Source organism: Delphinus delphis, chromosome 4 (assembly GCF_949987515.2).
Source record: "Delphinus delphis chromosome 4, mDelDel1.2, whole genome shotgun sequence".
Lineage (NCBI taxonomy): Eukaryota > Metazoa > Chordata > Mammalia > Artiodactyla > Delphinidae > Delphinus > Delphinus delphis.
Window position 1 is genome coordinate 105,654,960 of NC_082686.1, and position 20,222 is coordinate 105,675,181.

The 20,222-nt window shown below is 44.6% G+C and overlaps 1 protein-coding gene across 2 annotated transcripts in view; it reads left to right on the forward strand.

The window, feature by feature from the left end:
- The first annotated feature begins 218 nt into the window (after positions 1–218).
- The window catches only part of RARRES1 (retinoic acid receptor responder 1), a 43,510-nt gene continuing 23,506 nt past the window's right edge, over positions 219–20,222 (forward strand). The window contains exon 1 of one of the 2 annotated variants that reach the window (XM_060011223.1): positions 219–573. In XM_060011223.1, coding sequence (XP_059867206.1) covers positions 295–573 — 279 coding nt within the window. In that variant the 5' untranslated portion in view covers positions 219–294. The remainder of the gene's footprint in view (positions 574–20,222) is intronic. The other variant, XM_060011222.1, reaches the window with a different exon arrangement.

Sequence of the window (20,222 nt, forward strand, 5' to 3'; positions counted from 1 at the left end):
CTCGTCCCCTTGCCCGCGCGGCCCCAGCCAGATACCCGGGCCCCGCGCCGCGGAGGCGCCGCCGCGTCCGCCGCGTAAGGAGACGGGGCATTGGGAGCCCAAGCGTAGTGGGGCGGGGCGGAGGGGCCCAGGGGCTGCGGGAAGCGCCGAGAGGGTGCGGCCGAGCGGGACCCGGACTCCTTCCAGCCGCCGCCCCGGGGGCGGAGGGGAGGGGCCCGCGCGGCCTTATTGACTCGAGCGCCGGCGCAGCCCGCTCGAAGCCCGACCCGTCGAGCGTCGCGCCAGCTCGCGCCCATGCAGCTCCGCCGGCAACCGCTTCCCGCGCCACGGCCGGGGGACCCGTACCCCGCCGCCCCGCTGCTCGCGCTGCTCCTGCTGCTCGCCCTCCAGGGGGCGGCGGCGGCGCCCGCGGGGTCCGGGGAGCCCGAGGACTCCGGGTGGCGTCAGGACGCGGAGCCCCCGCGCGGGCTCCTGTCGCAGGCGGCGCGCGCGGCGCTCCACTTCTTCAACTTCCGCGCGAGCTCGCCCAGCGCCCTTCGAGTGCTGGCTGAGGTGCAGGAGGGCCGCGCGTGGGTGAGTACCAGAGCGACACAGTGGGCGCGCGCGGGGACAGGCCGCGAGCCGCGTGGGTGGTGACGCCTGGGTACGCGCGCCAGTGCGCCCGGCGGCGGATCCGCGAGGGAGACTGTGATGCGCCAGGCCCCTGCTGGGATCCCGGCTCGCGCCTCGGCGCTGGGAATTGTTTAGGCGTGGAAAGGCCAGTCAGTGCGCGGAGTCAGTAGAAAGCTGGCTCGTTCTTTCTGGCATTTACGAGGCCATAAAGATTTTTTACAGGGCAGCTCCCATACCTGGGAAAGAGGTGCATGGGGAAACTGAGGATCAGGCCCAAAAGGCAAGGCTTAGATCTTTTATGCGACTACCCAGAGTTGGTTGCTATGGGGTGGTCACGGAGCATTAGTTCAGGGCGGAATTTCCAAAATCTAAGCCAGTTTCCAGGCCGAACCGCTGACGTTCCCTGGTTAATTGCAGGCCATCCTGCAAGGGCTTCAGGATAATATTGCAAATTTACGCGTTGGCCTGGGCGAGAACCTTCGTAATCCTGGCGTCTGCTTTAATCTAATGGGAGTGAGTGAACCAGGGCTGTTTTCTTTGTGAACGGAGTGAATAAGAACGTGGCAGCTCGTTCGGTTGCTGATTTCAAGGCACTGGCTGTAGGTACCATTTTGTGCCTGTGGAGCTACGTTGTTTTCTTCATCAAGTAGAAGATTACGAAAGTTACAGAACTACACTTAGCCTGTCCCAAAAGTGACGATGCTTTTTCCAGTAATCCTCCAATATTCCACGAAGCCTGTAGACTCAGCCTTAAGGAATCTAGAGTTTAGTAAATAGTGTAAATAGAATTTTAAAGAGTGGCTGTAGGATTTTTCTTTAAGACTGTTCTAGACGTGGTGTTAAGGGTGTGCGAAAGCCATTTGGAAGTTCGGCCTTGGTTCTTCAAAGACTTAACCCTACACCCAGCTTGTCTAGATTTATTGAATGATGAAATAAAATTTTTCCTAAAAAAAGGCAACCTGTGCTTGTCACCTGTTCTAACAGATCTTTGCTGTGTCAGGGAGGAAAAAGTTCAGTTTACCAGCCCAACAGAGAAGTGAGGGAACAGAGCTTGAGAACTTTCTATCAAAGTAAGTGAGTCGCCACCTCCCAGAGCCCAAAGAGGGGCCCCCCTGAATATTTCCTCCCTGGTTATCAGTGGCAAGGATTCCCTACAGAACACCAAGCTCCGATTTCTAAAGTGCACCAGGAATTTTTCAGGTCCTAGGAATTTTTTTCTCTTCCTTGTAAGACCATAAAAATAAATAATAAAATAATTTGCATTTTCATGCATTTAGTTAACCCCTTATTGAAAAAATAAAATACTTGGCACTTTTCATAAAATGAACTAAATCCAAGTGAGTTAAGAAAAACTTCCTGTCTTATCCACAGAGAGCTCAGTTACTGTTTTCGCCTGTAATAATATAATCCTGAATTTCAAAGGGATCTCCTTTTTTGGCCTAAAAAAGCTGGGAGGGATAATCAGTAAATTAGAGACAGGTATGCAGGAGAGGGATGAGGAGTTAAGAAGTAGAAGAATCCAGGACATTGACCCTAAGAAAAGGTACCTTCCTCCATCATCTGGTTTACCTTTACATTTCCTCCCAAAGTGATTATAAATGTTTTAACATCAAGGAGCCAAGGAAGAGAACTTAGTGATCTTCAGGGCCAAGACTCTAGAGACTAAAGTGGTTTCAGTTTCTCCCTGGAATTCAGTGAAATTGCTTGATTGATTGAAACTGCTTGAATGAGGAGAACAGGCACCACCTGCAAGGAGCCTTCAATGCAAGGAATTTCTGCTTCAATTACAAGAGCAGTCGTAGCGTTGACAAGAGTGGAAAATGATAGACCCTCAAAACTCTTTATCCAATCAGTGCATTATTAGAGTGAGCACTGAGTTGCTGGACAATATCTGTCATTCCTCTAGGACTGACCCGGGGTTAGCAGGTGGCTGGGTGGGCGAGAGAAGTGTAGCTGATAGCATCCTTCTCCATCCTCGGGGTCAGTGCATCCCTTTGTATTACAGATGAGAGGCTGGGACCAAGTCACGGTTTTTCAAACTAATGGCACACTGTTGGGTTATGAAATTTATTTATTGGTTGCAGTTTTTTTTGTTTGTTTGTTTTGTTTTAAATGGAATAGTTTGGAATACAAACTGTTTAGAGTGCATTGCAGAAGACAGGGTAAGTAGTGCCTCAAAATGTTGCAAACATACATGTATGAACTGGGTCATTATGAAGCATGCAGTTCTTGCTATGTGTTTCAGCCGAAAAAATTTTGAAAGCCAGTGAACCAAATGATTCTTAAGACCTCTTAACAGCTCTGAAATTCCTTGATTCTAAGTGATGTTTCGGTTCTGCAACAAACCCTCATTTTAGGAACACTGTTGCCCTCTAGTGGTAAAGTGCAGTAATAGCTGTGGTAGTAAATGCAAGGAAGTATTGAGAAGAAATCAGAGCTAGCTAGCGAGCTTGCGAGCATTCTGCTTTGTTTAGTTTACTAATTGTAAGGAGAGATCACAGACCATGACTTGTGTTCCCTCATTGCCCTTGTCTGATGACATCTCTTTCCTGACCATACACTACCTTTCCACGACCAGGAGGCTCCTATTTTTCTGATGCCTTAGGACCCAGAGCATGGAGGGGTGGTGTTGAGAGCTCCTATGCTACCCAGGGTATCCTAGATCAGCCCTGCTCCCGACGATGTGAGGCTGTCTCTTACACTGAGACAACTATCCTCTGGCCAATCGTAAATCCTACGACAACTGCCCCTGCCCCAAGCAGCTGGTGAGAGGCCAGCCCTTCCCTGGCATTTAGAGAGACTGGCGAGATCTTTATGTGCACAAACTTCAGGAGAAAGGCAACCCATTTGAAATCAGCCCTTGCTTAGGGATTGCTCACAAGGACCAGGCCAGGACCAGTAGTTGGAAACATATCAATAATTGAAACAATTGACCAAAGGTGGGGCAGGAGGGAGTTACGCCCAAACCTTAACTGCTTCAATTTAAATTAAAATCAGTAAATATAAAACTATCATCTGTCTTTTTGTGTAGGGCGAAGGCCATTAATTGGCACTCCTTGCAGTCTTTCTAGCAAGAAGACACACCCATAATGGGCATCTGTGATTTCCATTTTTGTTTATTTACAGTGGAGGGAGCACTTGCAAGAATACAGTTCACGATCCTCTCCTTTCACTTTTTTTTTTTGACTTTTCTTGCCTAACTATGACTCACCCATACGCAATTTACCAGCAAGAGCTTTAGAGACTTGATTTCATCAATTCTTTCTACTGCATTTAACTTGGATTTTGTGGACATAACATCTTTTTTTTGTGCCCGCTCTTCACCAGAACATTTAATTATGCAGTTAGGTAATGAGTACACCTGGCATAGGTAAGTTTGGGAGCAAAACAGCTGACCTCTGGTGAGAATCGGGCCACCCCAGCGCTGGTGGGCTGGGCTGCTGCGCCCGCCCCCCCCCCCCCCCCCCCCCCCCGCGCGCGCGCGCCCGGGTGTGTCTGGGCGGAACAGAGCCGGTCTGATGAGCCACAAGGCAGCTGGGTGAGTGCCTAGTCTACTAAGAAAAAGCTTTTTCTTTTATCCCTTTTCAATCTATGAAGCACTTTAATGCAGCACAATTCATCTAATTACTGCTCTCCTTGAAGGCTTCTCTCCATTAATGTCAATAATTTAGAGGTGATGGTTCACAAGAATAGGAAAGCGATACATCAAGCCGACCATAGAAATGAAAACTGGAGACTGAAGAAGGCCGCAATGAATACGGAGGGGAGAGATAAGTAATAAAACCCTTAAGTGAAAGAATCTCTGCTTTCACGCTAGCAAGGCTCCTAAGTGCTTTTACAGCCCTCATGAAAGAACAGTAGGGGGTGGCTGTCGGCAGGATGCAGGTGGCGCTCCTCAGCGCCCTCTGCCGTAAGGATGAAACATAACAATCCTGAAAGCACAGAACCGAGGCCCACGTCCGCCCTCCTTTCCGGCCACTGCCACTGATGAAATGGCACAGGTGCCCCCAATGGCTCCGCTCACCTCCCACCGCGGCGCCCACCTGATCTGCAGGCTCTGATTGCAGAGTCTGGGTCCAGCATGGGGTGGGAAAGGCCACTGGCCCTGAGGGTATACTTAGGCCTTGGCCTTCCTGGCGCATGTCCCTCAGTCGCTCAAGCCAGCTGCACGTGGATGAGCTAACGCTTTTAACCAGCTTGTAAGAAGTTGTTTTTGAACAGCAAACTTTTTTTTTTTTTTACCAGCCCACAGCATTTCCACTTGTCTTGCCACACGGGGAGTCATGGCCAAGGGTGCATGTGATCGTGGAACATTAGTAGTGATCCCAAATAAATTAGGCCACCATTGGTGGGTTGTGAATTTAGCCATCAGGAGTGTGGCCTGGCTGCACACTCTTCCTTGAAGGGCCTCAGTGGTTCTGCTGCAGACGGAATGTCAATAGCCCTAGAATGACTAATCTTGTTTTTTTTTTTGCGGTACGCGGGCCTCTCCCGTTGCAGAGCGCAGGCTCTGGACGCGCAGGCTCAGCAGCCATGGCTCACGGGCCCAGCCGCTCCGCGGCATGTGGGATCTTCCCGGACTGGGGCACGAACCCGTGTCCCCTGCATCGGCAGGCGGACTCTCAACCACTGCGCCACTAGGGAAGCCCAGAATGACTAATCTTAATGAGACAAGGAATGTTAACTCCACACACGTATACACACACACATGCACACACAGTCTCCCAGATCCAACCTGACCCTTGATCTCAATTCATCAGCATGAATCACCCTAGAGATTTAGTCACACTTTTGCAGCCGTGGTATTTATTTGCCTTTGTGACGGCCCCTCGGTTGAAGAGGTTTGCCCAGAGCTGGTCCCACAGTAGCCGTAGCAGTTCCCCACTCTGGGTTACTGCTTAGGATGGCCCGAGACGCCTCTAGCCAGTAAAGTCGAGTTATGAAAGAGTCTTGTACTGTAGCTGTGTACGAGATGTACGTGAACCCACAACGGCCCCACAAGGAGGTGCCAACACAGAACACTATGTAAAGGATCCCAGGTAGTTTTGTATCTGTATTAGTTTCACTGCTGTAACAAATGACCACAGACTTTGTAGAAAATAACAAAACAGAACAACTCCCACAAATTTATTCCCTTACAATTCTGGAGGTCAGGAGTCTGAACTAGGTCTCACTGGGCTAAGATTAAGGTGTTGAAAGGGCTGCATTCTTTCAGAAGATTCTAGGGGAGAATCCATTTCCTTGCCTTTTCCAGCTTCTAAAGGCCGCCCGCACTCCTCCATCTTCACAGCCAGCAGGTAGCACCTCCTGAGTATAACATTACTCTCCCTTATAAGGACCCATGTAAGTACACTGGGCCCACCTGGATAATCCAGGATGCTCTGTCCAACTCAAGATCCTTAACCCGATCATATTGGCCAGATCCCCTTTGCCTTGTAAACATGTTCACAGATCCCAGAGATCAGGATGTGGACATCTCTGGGGGCCATTACTCAGCCTCCCACACCCAGCTTCCGGGTGGCTGCGAGCTCATGCAAGTATTTACCACACTGCCAAACACGTGCCTCTACCCAAGAGGTGGCAGCACTGGCTGATCTCTGCAGCCTTGGTAACCTCCTTACCCGCAAACACGCCCACCCTCCACACCCCGTGTTGGTACCTGACTGTAGGCTGCTTTGTTCTCTTGCCCTGCATGTGTGTCTGCTTCCACAGGGTGGAAGGCCTCCCTTCTCTTTATCGCCACGTCCTAGCATAGGGACCTGCTAGAGACAAATATGAAATATTAGATGAAAACAAAGGTAGCTGGAAGGGTGCTGGGACCACTGGGCATCAGGAACAGGAGGCTGGGCCAGGCCCCGACCCATTCCCAGCCCTCCTACAGGAGGAGGGAGATCGAATACTTCAAATCTCTTACAACCAGCCTTTTCTAATTTTCTGAGCCCCACCTTGAGCTAGAGGGGAAGCGGAGGGGAACACTGCCTCTGGCCACTTCTACCCTGGCTCCTTTGGAAGAAGGGTCAAGAACTTGTACTCAGAGTTGGCCACACAGATGAACACACAGTATTCTGTCTCTCTTTCTCCACTGCTCCTTAGCCTGATGAAGTGTCCCGTGCAAAGGTCTCCTTGGACCCCACAGGATAGGGCCTGATCTGGAGGTCATTGGCTTTTGTTCTGTAAACTGCAATCGCCTTATCTGGCATTGCCCATAAGGCATTGCCCGAGAGAAGGAAAATGCAATGAGATAATTCCAGGGTCTAATGTAATACGCTGATGTTCTCTCTGTCCAGAACGTAAGAGCAGCATAGCAATTTTTGTCCACAGATGAGTTGTTTACTTATCTCCAACTAAGCCTGACTCATAAAACTAACCTTATAAAATGAAGAAGTTTGCTTTTCCCGGAATGGCATGACATTTATGTTTTCTTACCAAATGTGAAGGCTGGAGGGGACATTTAGAAGCCCAGTCTGTTAGGCCAGTGAGGCCCACTGTGTGCCCGAGGGGAGATTAGCATCACCATTCGAGCTCTTGACAACTCGTCTGTCCCCACTGCCCACCCCCTCGATGTGGAAACATGAAGTTTAAGGCTGTCACCACCGGCTCTAAGGTTACATGAAGGAACCATGCCTAGGAACCAGTGGCAGAGAGAAAAAACAAAAGACAGGCTTCCCCCAAAGCACAGGGTTTTCTGTTTCCTTTTTTTTTTTTTCGCTGCGGGGCATATGGGATCTTAGTTCCCCAACCAGGGGTCAAACCCACATCCCTTGCAGTGGAAGCGCAGAGTCCTAACCACTGGACTGCCAGGGAATTCCCAAGGGTTTTCTTTCTGTAGATGAGCTTTGGGCAGAATCTTATCTTTGGAGACTCCCAGAGTCTCGGTGTTTTCGTGACCCCTGCGGCATCCGACAGCAAGGTTTCTCTGGGTACCATCCCTGCTCTTACATTTGCCCTAGGTTTTTGTTGTGTTTTTTGAGTGAGTTTAAAGGGGGTGTTAGGTTTTTAAAATGTGCTCTTAGAATAATAAATACCTATTCTCCATCCCTTATCAAGTTCCTCAGTTTTATGTCCAGTACTCACACCCAGTATTTCAATGACTTAACTTTAAACAAGCAAGCAAATGTTGTATAGTGTCTAATATAGAGATAGTTGGACACGTGTTGGAGGAGACATCTCTGATCTACTGACATGAAAACAAAAGCTTTGTGTTTTACAGAAAATAGCTTTGTACTGAAAATGAGACATGGCTTAGTAGAGTTGCTATTAGAACATGTAATTTTTAACTTCCTGGATATAAATGGCATTACACGGCCAAGTCGTTATCCATGTAGCAGGAAGGAAGGAGTGAATTTTCTTCAAAAATGATTTAAATCCAGACTGCCTTCTCCACATGTTCCTGCTTGAAAGACAGCACATGCTGTGTTGCCACGGAGTTTTACCAGCTGCACCCCCTGAAGCAGAGGGTCGATCTGTCCCACGAACTTCCTAAATCATCATGACCTGATTTGCCAAACACTCCAGGTGGACCAAACTTTGAGATGACATTCCTCCGTTTCGTTTAGTTTCATGATACCCTCAAACCTTTGGAGAGGATTAATTGTCATGTCCTTAATCTCCTGCTCATCTGTCTTCTAGTGACAGTCACTGGAGCTACTTGTTACTTCCTGTCCCTCCCTCTGGACTTCAGTGGTTCCACTCAGTGTCTAGAGAGAAGTTCTTAAAGTGTGGTCCCTAGCAGTAGCAGCATCAGCATCCCCTAGAACTTGTGAAAATGCAGGGTCTCAGGCCCCACTCCAGGTTTACTGAATCAAAACTTGGGGTGGGGCCATCACACTGTGTCTTACTTAGCAAAGCCCTCCAGGAGATTCTGTTCCAGCTCAAGTTTGCGACCCATGGCTCTGCAAGAAAGTCCCTTAAGGGACCTTCTCTAATCTGGCCCCATCCACCATGGTAACCTCCACTCCAAGTATCCCCGCTATTAAGTTGCTAATCTCCCCAGCCTGGCTGCTCATCTGTCTTCCTGAGTGTCCTCGCCCTCTCTCTCCCCAGTTGTCTCCAGCCTAGTCGTCCTGGAGATTTCCCCCTCCTGCGCTGCACTGGCTCAAGCTCCCACTTAAACCCTGCCTGAAAGAGTGCATCCAGGGACTCCTTCCAGAGTCTCAGATCATCGTCACTTCCATACTGTTGTGGTTTGTTGTGTCCTCAGAAAAGATACATTGAAGCCCTAACCCCCTGGACCTGTGATTATGACCTTACTTGGAAATAGAGCGTTTGCAAATGTAATCAAGTTAAGATAAGGCTGTACTGGGTTAGCGTGGGCCCTAAGTCCAGTGACTGATGTCCTTATAAGAAGGTCATGTGAAGATACAGAGAGAATGCCATTTAAAGACAGAGGCAGAGACTGGGGTGATCCAGCTCGAAGGCAAGGATTGACGGCTGCCGCCAGAAGCTCGGAAGAGGAAAGGAGGGCTTCTATCCAGAGCCTCAGAGGGAGGCCGGCCACGACAACACCTTAATTTTGGAGTTTTGGCCTTCAGAACTGTGAAAGAATCGATTTCTGTTGTGTTAAGGTACCCAGTTTATGGTACTTTGTTATGGCCACCTAGGAAATGGATACACACTCCACTCCCTGCCTGGCTCTCTCCCTTCCAGAAGGTCTGCGTGGTCTTGTCTACAGGAACTGTGGTTTTAAGCACAGTCCAACTCTCTCAATGCCTCTCTCTCCCCCCCTCCCTCTCTCACACTTCACGCCCGCACACACACTCACACTTCCCACACACACACCAGGCAGCTTTCTTTCCACCCTCTCTTAAAGGGATTGACTGGGTCTGTTTGTATGACCTCTGTGCTGTATAAGGGGAGAGCAGGGCTCTGGAGCCAGGCTTCGCTACTTACTGGCTCTGTGACTTTGGACAATTCCTTAACTTTGGGCAAGTGCCTCAGTTTCTTCATCTTTAAAATGGGGATAAGATCAGTATTTCCCTCAAAGGACTCTTGTGCTGTGTTAAGTAGTTCCTGGGCACTGTGTTAAACCACGTGAAGCATGTAGTGAGAGCTCTCTCTCTCTCTATATATATGTAACATATATTATAGTTTTTATCATGATTCTACCCAGTGGCTAGCAGAATGCTTTATACACGAGTGCTGAATAAATGCTTGACATTGATTAGATAGGGATTTGAGGAACATTTTTTTTGTTTTTTTTGCGGTACGCCGGCCTCTCACTGTTGTGGCCTCTCCCGTTGCGGAGCACAGGCTCCGGACGCGCAGGCTCAGCGGCCATGGCTCACGGGCCCATCTGCTCCACGGCATGTGGGATCTTCCCGGACCGGGGCATGAACCTGTGTCCCCTGCATCGGCAGGCGGACTCTCAACCACTGCGCCACCAGGGAAGCCCCTATGGTACACTTTCTTAAACAAGACTTTAAAAGTGGCCTGTTTCCCTCTGAACTGATTGCAAGGGAAGCCCCCAAACAAAGTGCTGGTCACTCTCCTGAAGAGCCTGTCCTGAGGCAGGGCGGCTGCCTGGGGCTACCCTTCCTCATGGCCTTTGGGGACAAAAACCAAGGAACCTACAAAATCAAGCAAACACACACAAAAACAGGTTAGAACATAAACCACATCATTGGCGGTCCGTGACTGTAAAGCATTTAGTTCTAGGCCACAGTACATAAGTCCTCTTTTACACGTAATTAAAAAGAAATGTGTAGCAAAGAGCTACTGCTTCATTCCTTCAGGTTATACAGCCATATAGTAATTTGCTGTGTTTGCCAACTTTTTCTTTACATGAAAAGCTTTATTCCGGAAAAGATTAGAGCAGGACGCTGTGCCCCTGGCTGTGCTTGGACAGGGATGTGAACTTCCTAATCCGTATGGCATGTGGGCAGTTTTGGCAGCGTGGGGATGGGAGAAGCAGAGCCCCATGATCCGCTCCGTGGGAACACTCCTCACGTCGGGAAAGCCAGACCTGCCTGTCACCTTCCCTGCGACAGCCTAGGCTCTTTAAAAAATGTCGGTGTAGCTTTTCAAAAAATGTCTTTAAGTGAATGGATTAGCTTTGCACCATCTGGCCGTCACAACACGTGTTGTCAGCACAGAGGGAGGAACGCCTGACCTTGAGAGTTTGGCTTTGGCTCCGTCCCAGGTACGGAGCTTCTAGATTCAAAACCACTCTAGCGGGCAGTTTACCTCACTTTGCAAATCTGATCACACCAACAACATGAGGGACAAAAACACAAGTTTAAGATACGGGGTGGGGACATCCATACCGAGTTACTTCGGACTTAACGTTTTTTAAATGACTTTCTATCTTGTTAAAAGCCCATTCATGCACTTGTTGGTTCCAGGTACAAAGCTGAGGGAATAACACCCTCATTACCTTTGCTTCGTGGAGACCCCTCTCTGATGGCTGTTTATTCTCTTTTATCCCCTTTCCCATTGTCGACTGAAAAAAAAAAAAAAGCACAACCTATAAGTTGAGAATTATGTTTTATTCGATGAACTTAGAACTATAGCCCAGGATACAGCCTCTCAGATAGCTCTGAGGAACTACTCCAAAGAGGTAAGGGAGGTGCCAGGATAAGTAGGAGTTTTTGCTGGAAAAAAAAACAAAAACAGGGGCTTCCCTGGTGGCGCAGTGGTTGAGAATCTGCCTCCTAATGCAGGGGACACGGGTTCGAGCCCTGGTCTGGGAAGATCCCACATGCCGCCGAGCAGCTAGGCCCGTGAGCCACAACTGCTGAGCCTGCCCGTCTGGAGCGTGTGCTCCGCAACAAGAGAGGCCGCGATAGAGGCCCGCGCACCGCGATGAAGAGTGACCCCCCACCCCCCCGCTTGCCGCAACTAGAGAAAGCCCTCGCACAGAAACGAAGACCCAACACAGCCAAAAATAAATAATTAATTTAAAAAAACCCCACAAAAACAAAACAACATGTAGTTCAACGTCAAAAGATTACTGCTAATCACAAAAACATCTCAAGTTAGTGATTTTAGTGCTTTTCTATGTATGGGAAGATGCAAGAGTCTGGGCTTATGTAAATCATTCCTTTGATAAGCATCTTAAATATTTAGGGCCAGTATCCTGTGTTTCTCCATCCCGAATTCCCCTCGGGAAGCCTGCAACATCCTTTGTTTACTGAAATGGCAGGCGACGTTCTTTGTCCACAGTGCCTCTTCTTTCTTTGTCCACAGTGCCTCTTCTTGGTCATAAATTTGACCAACATTTGGGAGGCATTTCATGACCAATTTTGTCCCGTGGCTCTAGGAAAGCTCATTCCTAGATCAGGTGAGGATTCTGTGGATAGGCCACTCAATGTGCTAAGTTTTTTGGATTAGGCCCTGTCGATAATCTAAAATTCTCTGGATTGCCTGTTCTACTAGTCTGTTATGATCCAGGAAATGTTTTCTCTTGTTGCTTCTTCCCATGTCTACAGTTGCACTCTTACAATTATTCTACGTAGAGTTATATATGTGATTGATTGCCTCAAGACATTTAGCCATCATTAGTTTTGTTGGAGGCCTGGTTACACGTTGGGTAATGCAAGAGACAATAATCTCATAAAATAGACAGGATGTAAATAATACACCTGTAATGTTAATGAAGTATGGCAGAGAAAGGCACAAGCCATAAATAACTTGAAAACAACAAGAGAACAAATTAAAACAATGATGAGTATAACTAGTTGTAATCTGGTCTCAATAAGCCATCAAACCCACAGGGGAGCCAGCTGGATAAGCCAAATTCTGGAAGGATCATGTAGAGAGAAAAAGGTAAATGTTTCATCTTTGTTTACAAAGGTCCACTTTATCAGTTTGTTGTAGATCAAAATTAGCGTAAAGAGAAAGATTTTCAGGAAAAAATTAAAAGCCAGTATATTTCAGAAAAAAGTCATAAAATTATAAACCATATTTATCAATTCTTTCAGTCCCATGTAATTAATTCCAGTTGATCTGGATGAAGTCATCAGGTTTTCCATTAGGGTTTTGTAACTTCTTACTGAGTCCAGTGGTATGATCTAAAAGTTATCAGAAACAAATTTGTCAAAAGTCTTTTTTACGAATCCTCTTGAGAATCGTCATTTTATAAAAGCATCAGAGTAAAATAGTGATTGTCTATAAATGACAAAAGACTTAAAATGGCATGGTTAAAGATCCGTTTACAGTGTAACTGGCGAGAAACTTGGTTATTTCTGTGTCATATGACATTTTAAGATAACAACTAGAATTATAACTGATAACATTATATCAGGACGTATCAGATTTTTAGGAATTCCATATAAGTTTTGGAATATCTATATTAATGACATTTACCCGTAAAATAAGAAGGTTTTATCACACTTATTTGACAATGTTTCCCATGTAATTTAACATGGCAAATAAACCTAATTAGTTTAATATCTCTCCTTGGGATGTTTCAGGGGTCCTTTGAAGCATCCCAAAGTTAGTTGGAAAGTCAAAAGAATCTTAATTAGAATTTGATATTTGGGAAGTTTGTTATAAAAAAAAAAGTCAAGTTTTTAAAACACTTGGTCAAATAGGATCATAGGTCACTGTGAAGCAATAGTTATTCACTCAACCAAAGTGACAGTAAAAGATTTTTAAGGCAAATAACAGATGATTTAGAAGGCAAAGAAACTCACAATCTGTTACCAAAAGTATTTAGTTCCACATTCCAAGAAAACTCTGTTCTCTTAACACAGAAAACCAAACTCCAGTCCTGCACCAGCCCACCCTGAACAACAAAATTCACTTACCCAATTAAATTCAATCCAAACCCAGCCTGGCCATGCATGGAACAACTTTTTCAGAGCTGTCTTTCTACAAACCTTTCACACTTTCTATATCCATTTTAGTTTGTCACTTATTTTTCCGCCCTGAGACAACCAGCTCTAGGACAAAATCTCTCTCTTCCCTTAACAAAATGTACTTCCACTCCTCATACCTTCTTTGCCAAAAACACTCATCCTACTTTCCTTGCATACTGGATCATGTGAACCTGGAATTCATTCTGGCCTGTTTCCTTTATACTTGGAAATATTTAATTTGTAAGTGCTTACTAGTTAATTAAATAGAGCTCTTTTATAAGTTTAATTTTGATAATATTTTCCAGAGGTAGAAACACCTATATGTGTAATGTACACACTGACATAAACAAACAAAAATAGAGATCTCATAGCTTCACTTTAACCCTTAGTTTTGAATCAGGTATTACGGTATAAACTTACTAGTTTATAAATAAGTTGGAATAAGTCAAACTTATTTTCTCAGATGACCAAGACTTTACTATTGATATTTGTGGAAAAGACTTCTCAGATTTGTATTTGTTCTTGATAATCCCCTAAGGAAGCTGTGAATTAGATTTTGAGCGAGGGAGCCTTTCCAATGGTTTGAGTTTTAAAAGGCCATTTTTTTCCTTTTTTTTTTTTTTTTTAACTTGTATCAGGTTTTACCTGATTAAGCAGATTAGGCTCAGTCTCAGGTCATTGTAGCTTATCTACATTTCTGATTTGTAGAGATTTGAAAACCAGACAGTTGCTTTTAATTCCCCAGAGAACAGACCTGCTGCCTAAATTATACTAGAAGATTGATTTGTCCAAAAACATTTTCTTTAAGTTGCTTTTTTTATATCAGTGAGAAGATTTCCAACTAAACTGAAATTCAAGAGTTCTATGTCCTAGAATTTTAAGCTTTTATTTATCATGCTTTCAAAAGTTTGCATAAGGGATTCAACAAAGGCCCTCTTTCTGAGTGCACAGGTTAAACCTAGAGCAAGGATCTCCATTATTGTTTTTATTGGCCCCTGAATGTTAGCACTCAGTTTTTATTTCATATTGTGTGGTCTCAGGTAACCCTGTTGGTGTCTTTTAGTATGTTTAACTAATATTGTCTGAGGGGCAGATTTAAATGCCCTGTCTTATACCAGGAAGGGGGAGACATAGTGTCTGTCTTACAGTATAATTAGGGAAAAGAGATGTAACCACCTTATAGAGCCCATTTAAACATACCAATTTATGTAAGCTTTCATTTCAATTCTATCAAGTTTTATACCTTTAGCTTTAGTTTCCTTTAGGACCCCATCAATAAGTCTTGGTCTTACAAGGAGTCTTAGATGCTTTTCCTTTTTTTAATCTCCCAACCATTTAATCTATTTTTGTATAAAAGGCTCTGGGGTCCCCAGTGAAGGGCTGAGCTGAGGGATTCAGGCCCTTTTGTCAATCTTTTAACTTGATTAATTGGCCTAACTGTCGCCCCAAGCAATTGCTGGTCAGGTATCTCAATGTGATTCCGCCCCCGCCCCCCAGCCTTTATATATATAACTGGGGTAAATCAGACTTGTTTGGGGCCTTTTATGTTGGGGACCAATAGGGGTCCCTTTAACCTACCCAACCTTAGGTAGTGTTGTATCAAAACCTTTTGTTTTAATCCCATTAACATCTGTTTTATTTATCCCATTTCTTAATAACCATCTAAAGATTTTTATCCTTTTGGAAGGAGTCCCTTTAAAATTTCCACCTTGCTGGGAAGAAGTCTCTAGACTTTCCCCTCAGTTTTTTCTCCCTCCCTCCCCATTAATCAACCTAATTTACATTAGTTAACCTAATGTTTTTATTAGGATTTGTTAGACCCACTGAGGGGAAGCAAAGGCCACAAATAAGACTTCCCAAACTGTTTTTTTGTTTGTTTTAAACTAAGGGAGTGGGACTTCCCTAGTGGCATAGTGGTTAAGAATCTGCCTGCCAATGCGGGGGACATGGGTTCGATCCCTGGTCCAGGAAGCTCCCACGTGCCGCGGAGCAGCTAAGCCCGTGTACCACAACTACTGAGCCTGCGCTCTAGAGCCTGCGAGCCACAGCTACAGAGCCTGCAAGCCACAACTACTGAAGCCTGAATGCTCTAGGGCCCGCGTGCCGCAACTACTGAGCCTACATGCTGCAACTACTGAAGCCCGCGTGCCTAGAGCCGTGCTCTGCAACAAGAGAAGGCACTGCAATGAGAAGCCTGCACACCTCAACTAAGAGGAGCCCCCGCTCACCACTAGAGAAAGCCCACGTGCAGCAATGAAGGCCCAATGCAGCCAAAAATTAAAAAAAAAATAAAAGAAATTAAACTAAAGGGATTCTTTTGATTAGCCATTTTATATATACATATACCTATACATCTCCACCTTCTGATTTTTTTTATAGGTGCCAATAAACTATATAATAAGAGCTGTCTAAAAATTTACCAATTTTGAAGTTTCTCCAATTTAAATGATCCATCATCTGGCCATTAAGATATATCTTAATAGTGACTCAAACTAGGAAGATGAAAGAGGCATCCCCACAAGAGAGTGCAAAGCCTACAGAAGATACAGAAAGTTTACTCATGGGAATCCCCTGGCAGTCCAGTGGTTGGGACTTGGCTCTTTCACTGCAGCGCCCCGGGTTCAATTCCTGGTCAGGGAACTAAGATGACGCAAGCTGTGCCGTGCAGCCTAAACAACAAGAAAACTTTACTCCCCAAAATAGTCAAAGAAGGTAAAGACCTTTGTTGCACAGGTTAAGATGACAAAACCCCTGAGAGTTGGTACAGCCAGACAAAATGACTTCTCAGAATCCCAGCCTATTCCACCGACTGCCAAATGTGCACCATATGTGCACTTTCCGGTCATATGGTAGTTCTATTTTTAGTTTTCTAAGGAACCTCCATACTGTTCTCCATAGTGGCTGTATCAATTTACATTCCCACCAACAGTGCAAGAGGGTTCCCTGTTCTCCACACCCTCTCCAGCATTTGTTGTTTGTAGATTTTTTGATGATGCCATGCTGACCGGTGTAAGGTGATGCTTCATTGTAGTTTTGGTTTGCATTTCTCTAATAATTAGTGATGTTGAGCTCTTTTCATGTGTTTGTTGGCCATCTGTATGTCTTATTTGGAGAGATGTCTATTTAGGTCTTCCCCCCAGTTTTTGATTGGGTTGTTTGTTTTTTTGATATTGAGCTGCATGAGCTGTTTGTATATTTTGGAGATTAATCCCTTGTCAGTGGCTTCATTTGCAAATATTTTCTCCCATTCTGAGGGTTTTCTTTTCGTTTTGTTTATGGTTTCCTTTGGTGTGCAAAAGCTTTTAGGTTTAATTAGGTCCCATTTATTTATCTTTGTTTTTATTTTCATTACTCTAGGAGGTGGGTCCAAAAAGATCTTGCTGTAATTTATGTCAAAGATTGTTCTGCCTATGTTTTCCTCTAAGAGTTTTAGAGTGTCTGGCCTTACATTTAGGTCTTTAATCCATTTTGAGTTTATTTTTCTGTATGGTGTTAGGGAGTGTTCTAATTTCATTCTTTTACATGTAGCTGTCCAGTTTTCCCAGCACCACTTATTGAAGAGGCTGTCTTTTCTCCATTGTATATTTTTGCCTCCTTTGTCATAGATTAGGTGACCATAGGTGTGTGGGTTTATCTCTGCGCATTCTATCCTGTTCCATTGATCTATATTTCTGTTTTTGTGCCAGTACCATACTGTCTTGATTACTGTAGCTTTGTAGTATACTCTGAAGTCAGGGAGCCTGATTCCTCCAGTTCCATTTTTCTTTCTCAAGATTGCTTTGGCTATTTGGGGTCCCTTGTGTTTCCATACAAATTGTAAAATTTTTTTTCTAATTCTGTGAAAAATGGCCTTGGTAATTTGATAGGGATTGCATTGAATCTGTAGATTGCTTTGGGTGGCATAGTCATTTTCACAATATTGATTCTTCCAGTCAAAGAACATGGTATATCTCTCCATCTGTTTGTGTCATCTTTGATTTCTTTCATCAGTATCTTAGTTTTCTGCATACAGGTGTTTTGTCTCCTTAGGTAGGTTTATTCCTAGGTATTTTATTCTTTTTGTTACAATGGTAAATGGGATTGTTTCCTTTATTTCTTGACAAGATATTTCTGTGTATTAGTTTTGTATCCTGCAACTTTACCAAATTCATTGATTAGCTCTAGTAGTTTTCTGGTGGCATCTTTAGGATTTTCTATGTATAGTATCATGTCATCTGTAAACAGTGGCAGTTTTTTTTTTGTTTTTTTTTTTTTGCGGTACGCGGGCCTCTCACTGTTGTGGCCTCTCCCGTTGCGGAGCAAGGCTCCGGACGCGCAGTTTCAGCGGCCATGGCTCACGGGCCCAGCCGCTCAATGGCATGTGGGATCTTCCCGGACCGGGGGCACGAACCCGTGTCCCCTGCGTCGGTAGGCAGACTCTCAACCACTGCGCCACCAGGGAAGCCCAACAGTGACAGTTTTAATTCTTCTTTTCCAATTTGTATTCCTTTTATTTCTTTTTCTTCTCTAATTGCCATGGCTAGGACTTCCAAAACTATGTTGAATAAAAGTGGTGAGAGTGGACATCCTTGTCTTGTTCCTGATCTTAGAGGAAATGCTTTCAGTTTTTCACCATTGAGAATGATGTTTGCTGTGGGTTTGTCGTATATGACCTTTATTATGTTGAGGTAGGTTCCCTCTGTGCCCACTTTCTGGAGAGTTTTTATCATAAACGGGTGTTGAATTTTGTCAGAAGCTTTTTTCTGCATTTATTGAGATGATCATATGGTTTTTATTCTTCAGTTTGTTAATATGGTGTATCCCATTGATTTGTGTATACTGAAGAATCCTTGCATCCCTGGGATAAATCCCACTTGATCATGCTGTATGATCCTTTTAATGTGTTGTTGGATTCTGTTTGCTAGTATTTTGTTGAGGATTTTTGCATCTATGTTCATCAGTGATATTGGTCTGTAATTTTCTTTTTTTGTGATATCTTTGGTTTTGGTATCAGGGTGATGGTGGCCTCGTAGAAAGAGCTTGGGAGTGTTCCTCCCTCTACAGTTTTTTGAAGAGTTTGAGAAGGATAGGTGTTAGTTCTTCTCTAAATGTTTGATAGAATTCGCCTGTGAAGCCACCATCTGGTCCTGGACTTTTGTTTGTTGGAAGATTTTTTTTTTTTTTTTTTCAGTATGCGGGCCTCTCACCCGTTGCAGAGCACAGGCTCTGGACGCGCAGGCTCAGCGGCCATGGCCCACGGGCCCAGCTGCTCTGTGGCATGTGGGATCTTCCCAGACCGGGGCGTGAACCCGTGTCCCCTGCATTGGCAGGCGGACTCTCAACCACTGCACCACCAGGGAAGCCCTGTTAGAAGATTTTTAATCACACTTTCAATTTCATTACTTGTGATTGGTCTGTTCATATTTTCTATTTCTTCCTGGTTGAGTCTTGGAAGGTTGTACTGTTCTAAGAATTTGTCCATTTCTTCCAGGTTGTCCATCTTTTGGCATATAGCTGCTTGTAGTCTCTTATGATCCTTCGTGTTTCTGCGGTGTCAGTTATAACTTCTCCTTTCTCATTTCTAATTTTATTGATTTGAGTCCTCTCCCTTTTTTTCTTGATGAGTCTGGCTAAAGGTTTATCAATATTGTTTATCTTCTCAAAGAACCAGCTTTTAGTTTCATTGATCTTTACTGTTGTTTTCTTCGTTTCTATTTCACTTACTTGTGCTGTGATCTTTATGATGTCTTTCCTTCTACTAATTTTGGGTTTTGTTTGTTCTTCTTTCTCTAGTTGCTTTACATGTAAGGTTAGGTTGTTTATTTGAGATTTTTCTTGTTTCTTCAGGTGAGATTTTATTGCTATAAACTTCCCTCTTAGAACTGCTTTTGCTGCAGCCCATAGGTTTTGGGTCATAGGTTTTCGTTGTCATTTGTTTCTAGGTATTTTTTTGTTTGTTTTGGCGGTACGCGGGCCTCTCACTGTGGCCTCTCCTGTTGCGGAGCACAGGCTCAGCGGCCATGGCTCACGGGCCCAGCCGCTCCGCGGCATGTGGGATCTTCCCAGACCGGGGCATGAACCCGTGTCCCCTGCATCTGCAGGCGGACTCTCAACCACTGCGCCACCAGGGAAGCCCCTTTCTAGGTATTTTTTGATTTCCTCTTTGATTTCTTCAGTGATCCATTGGTTATTTAGTATCATATTGTTTAGCCTCCATGTGTTTGTGTTTTTTACAGTTTTTTTTCCCTGTAATTGACTTCTAATCTCATAGCATTGTGTTCAGAAAAGATGCTTGTTATGATTTCAATTTTCTTAAATTTACCAAGGCTTGATTTGTGCCCCAACATGTGATCTATCCTGGAGAATGTTCCATGTGCACTTGAGAAGACAGTGTATTCCGTTGTTTTTGGATGGAATGTGGCATAAATATCAATTAAGTCAATTAAGTCTGGTCTAATGTGTCATTTAAGGCTTGTGTTTCCTTATTGATTTTCTGTCTGGATGATTTGTCCATTGGTGTAAGTGGAGTGTTAAAGTCTCCCACTATTTTTGTGTTACTATCAATTTCTCCTTTTATGGCTGTTAGCATTTGCCTTATGTATTGAGGTTCTTTTATGTTGTGTGCATAAATGTTTACAATTGCTATATCTTCTTCTTGGATTGATCCCTTGATCATTATGTTCTCCCTTATCTCTTGTAATAGTCTTTATTTTAAAGTCTGTTTTATCTGATGAGTATTGTTACTCCAGCTTTCTTTTATTTATTTATTTTTAACATTTTTATTGGAGTATAATTGCTTTACAATGTTGTGTTAGTTTCTGTTGTACAACAAAG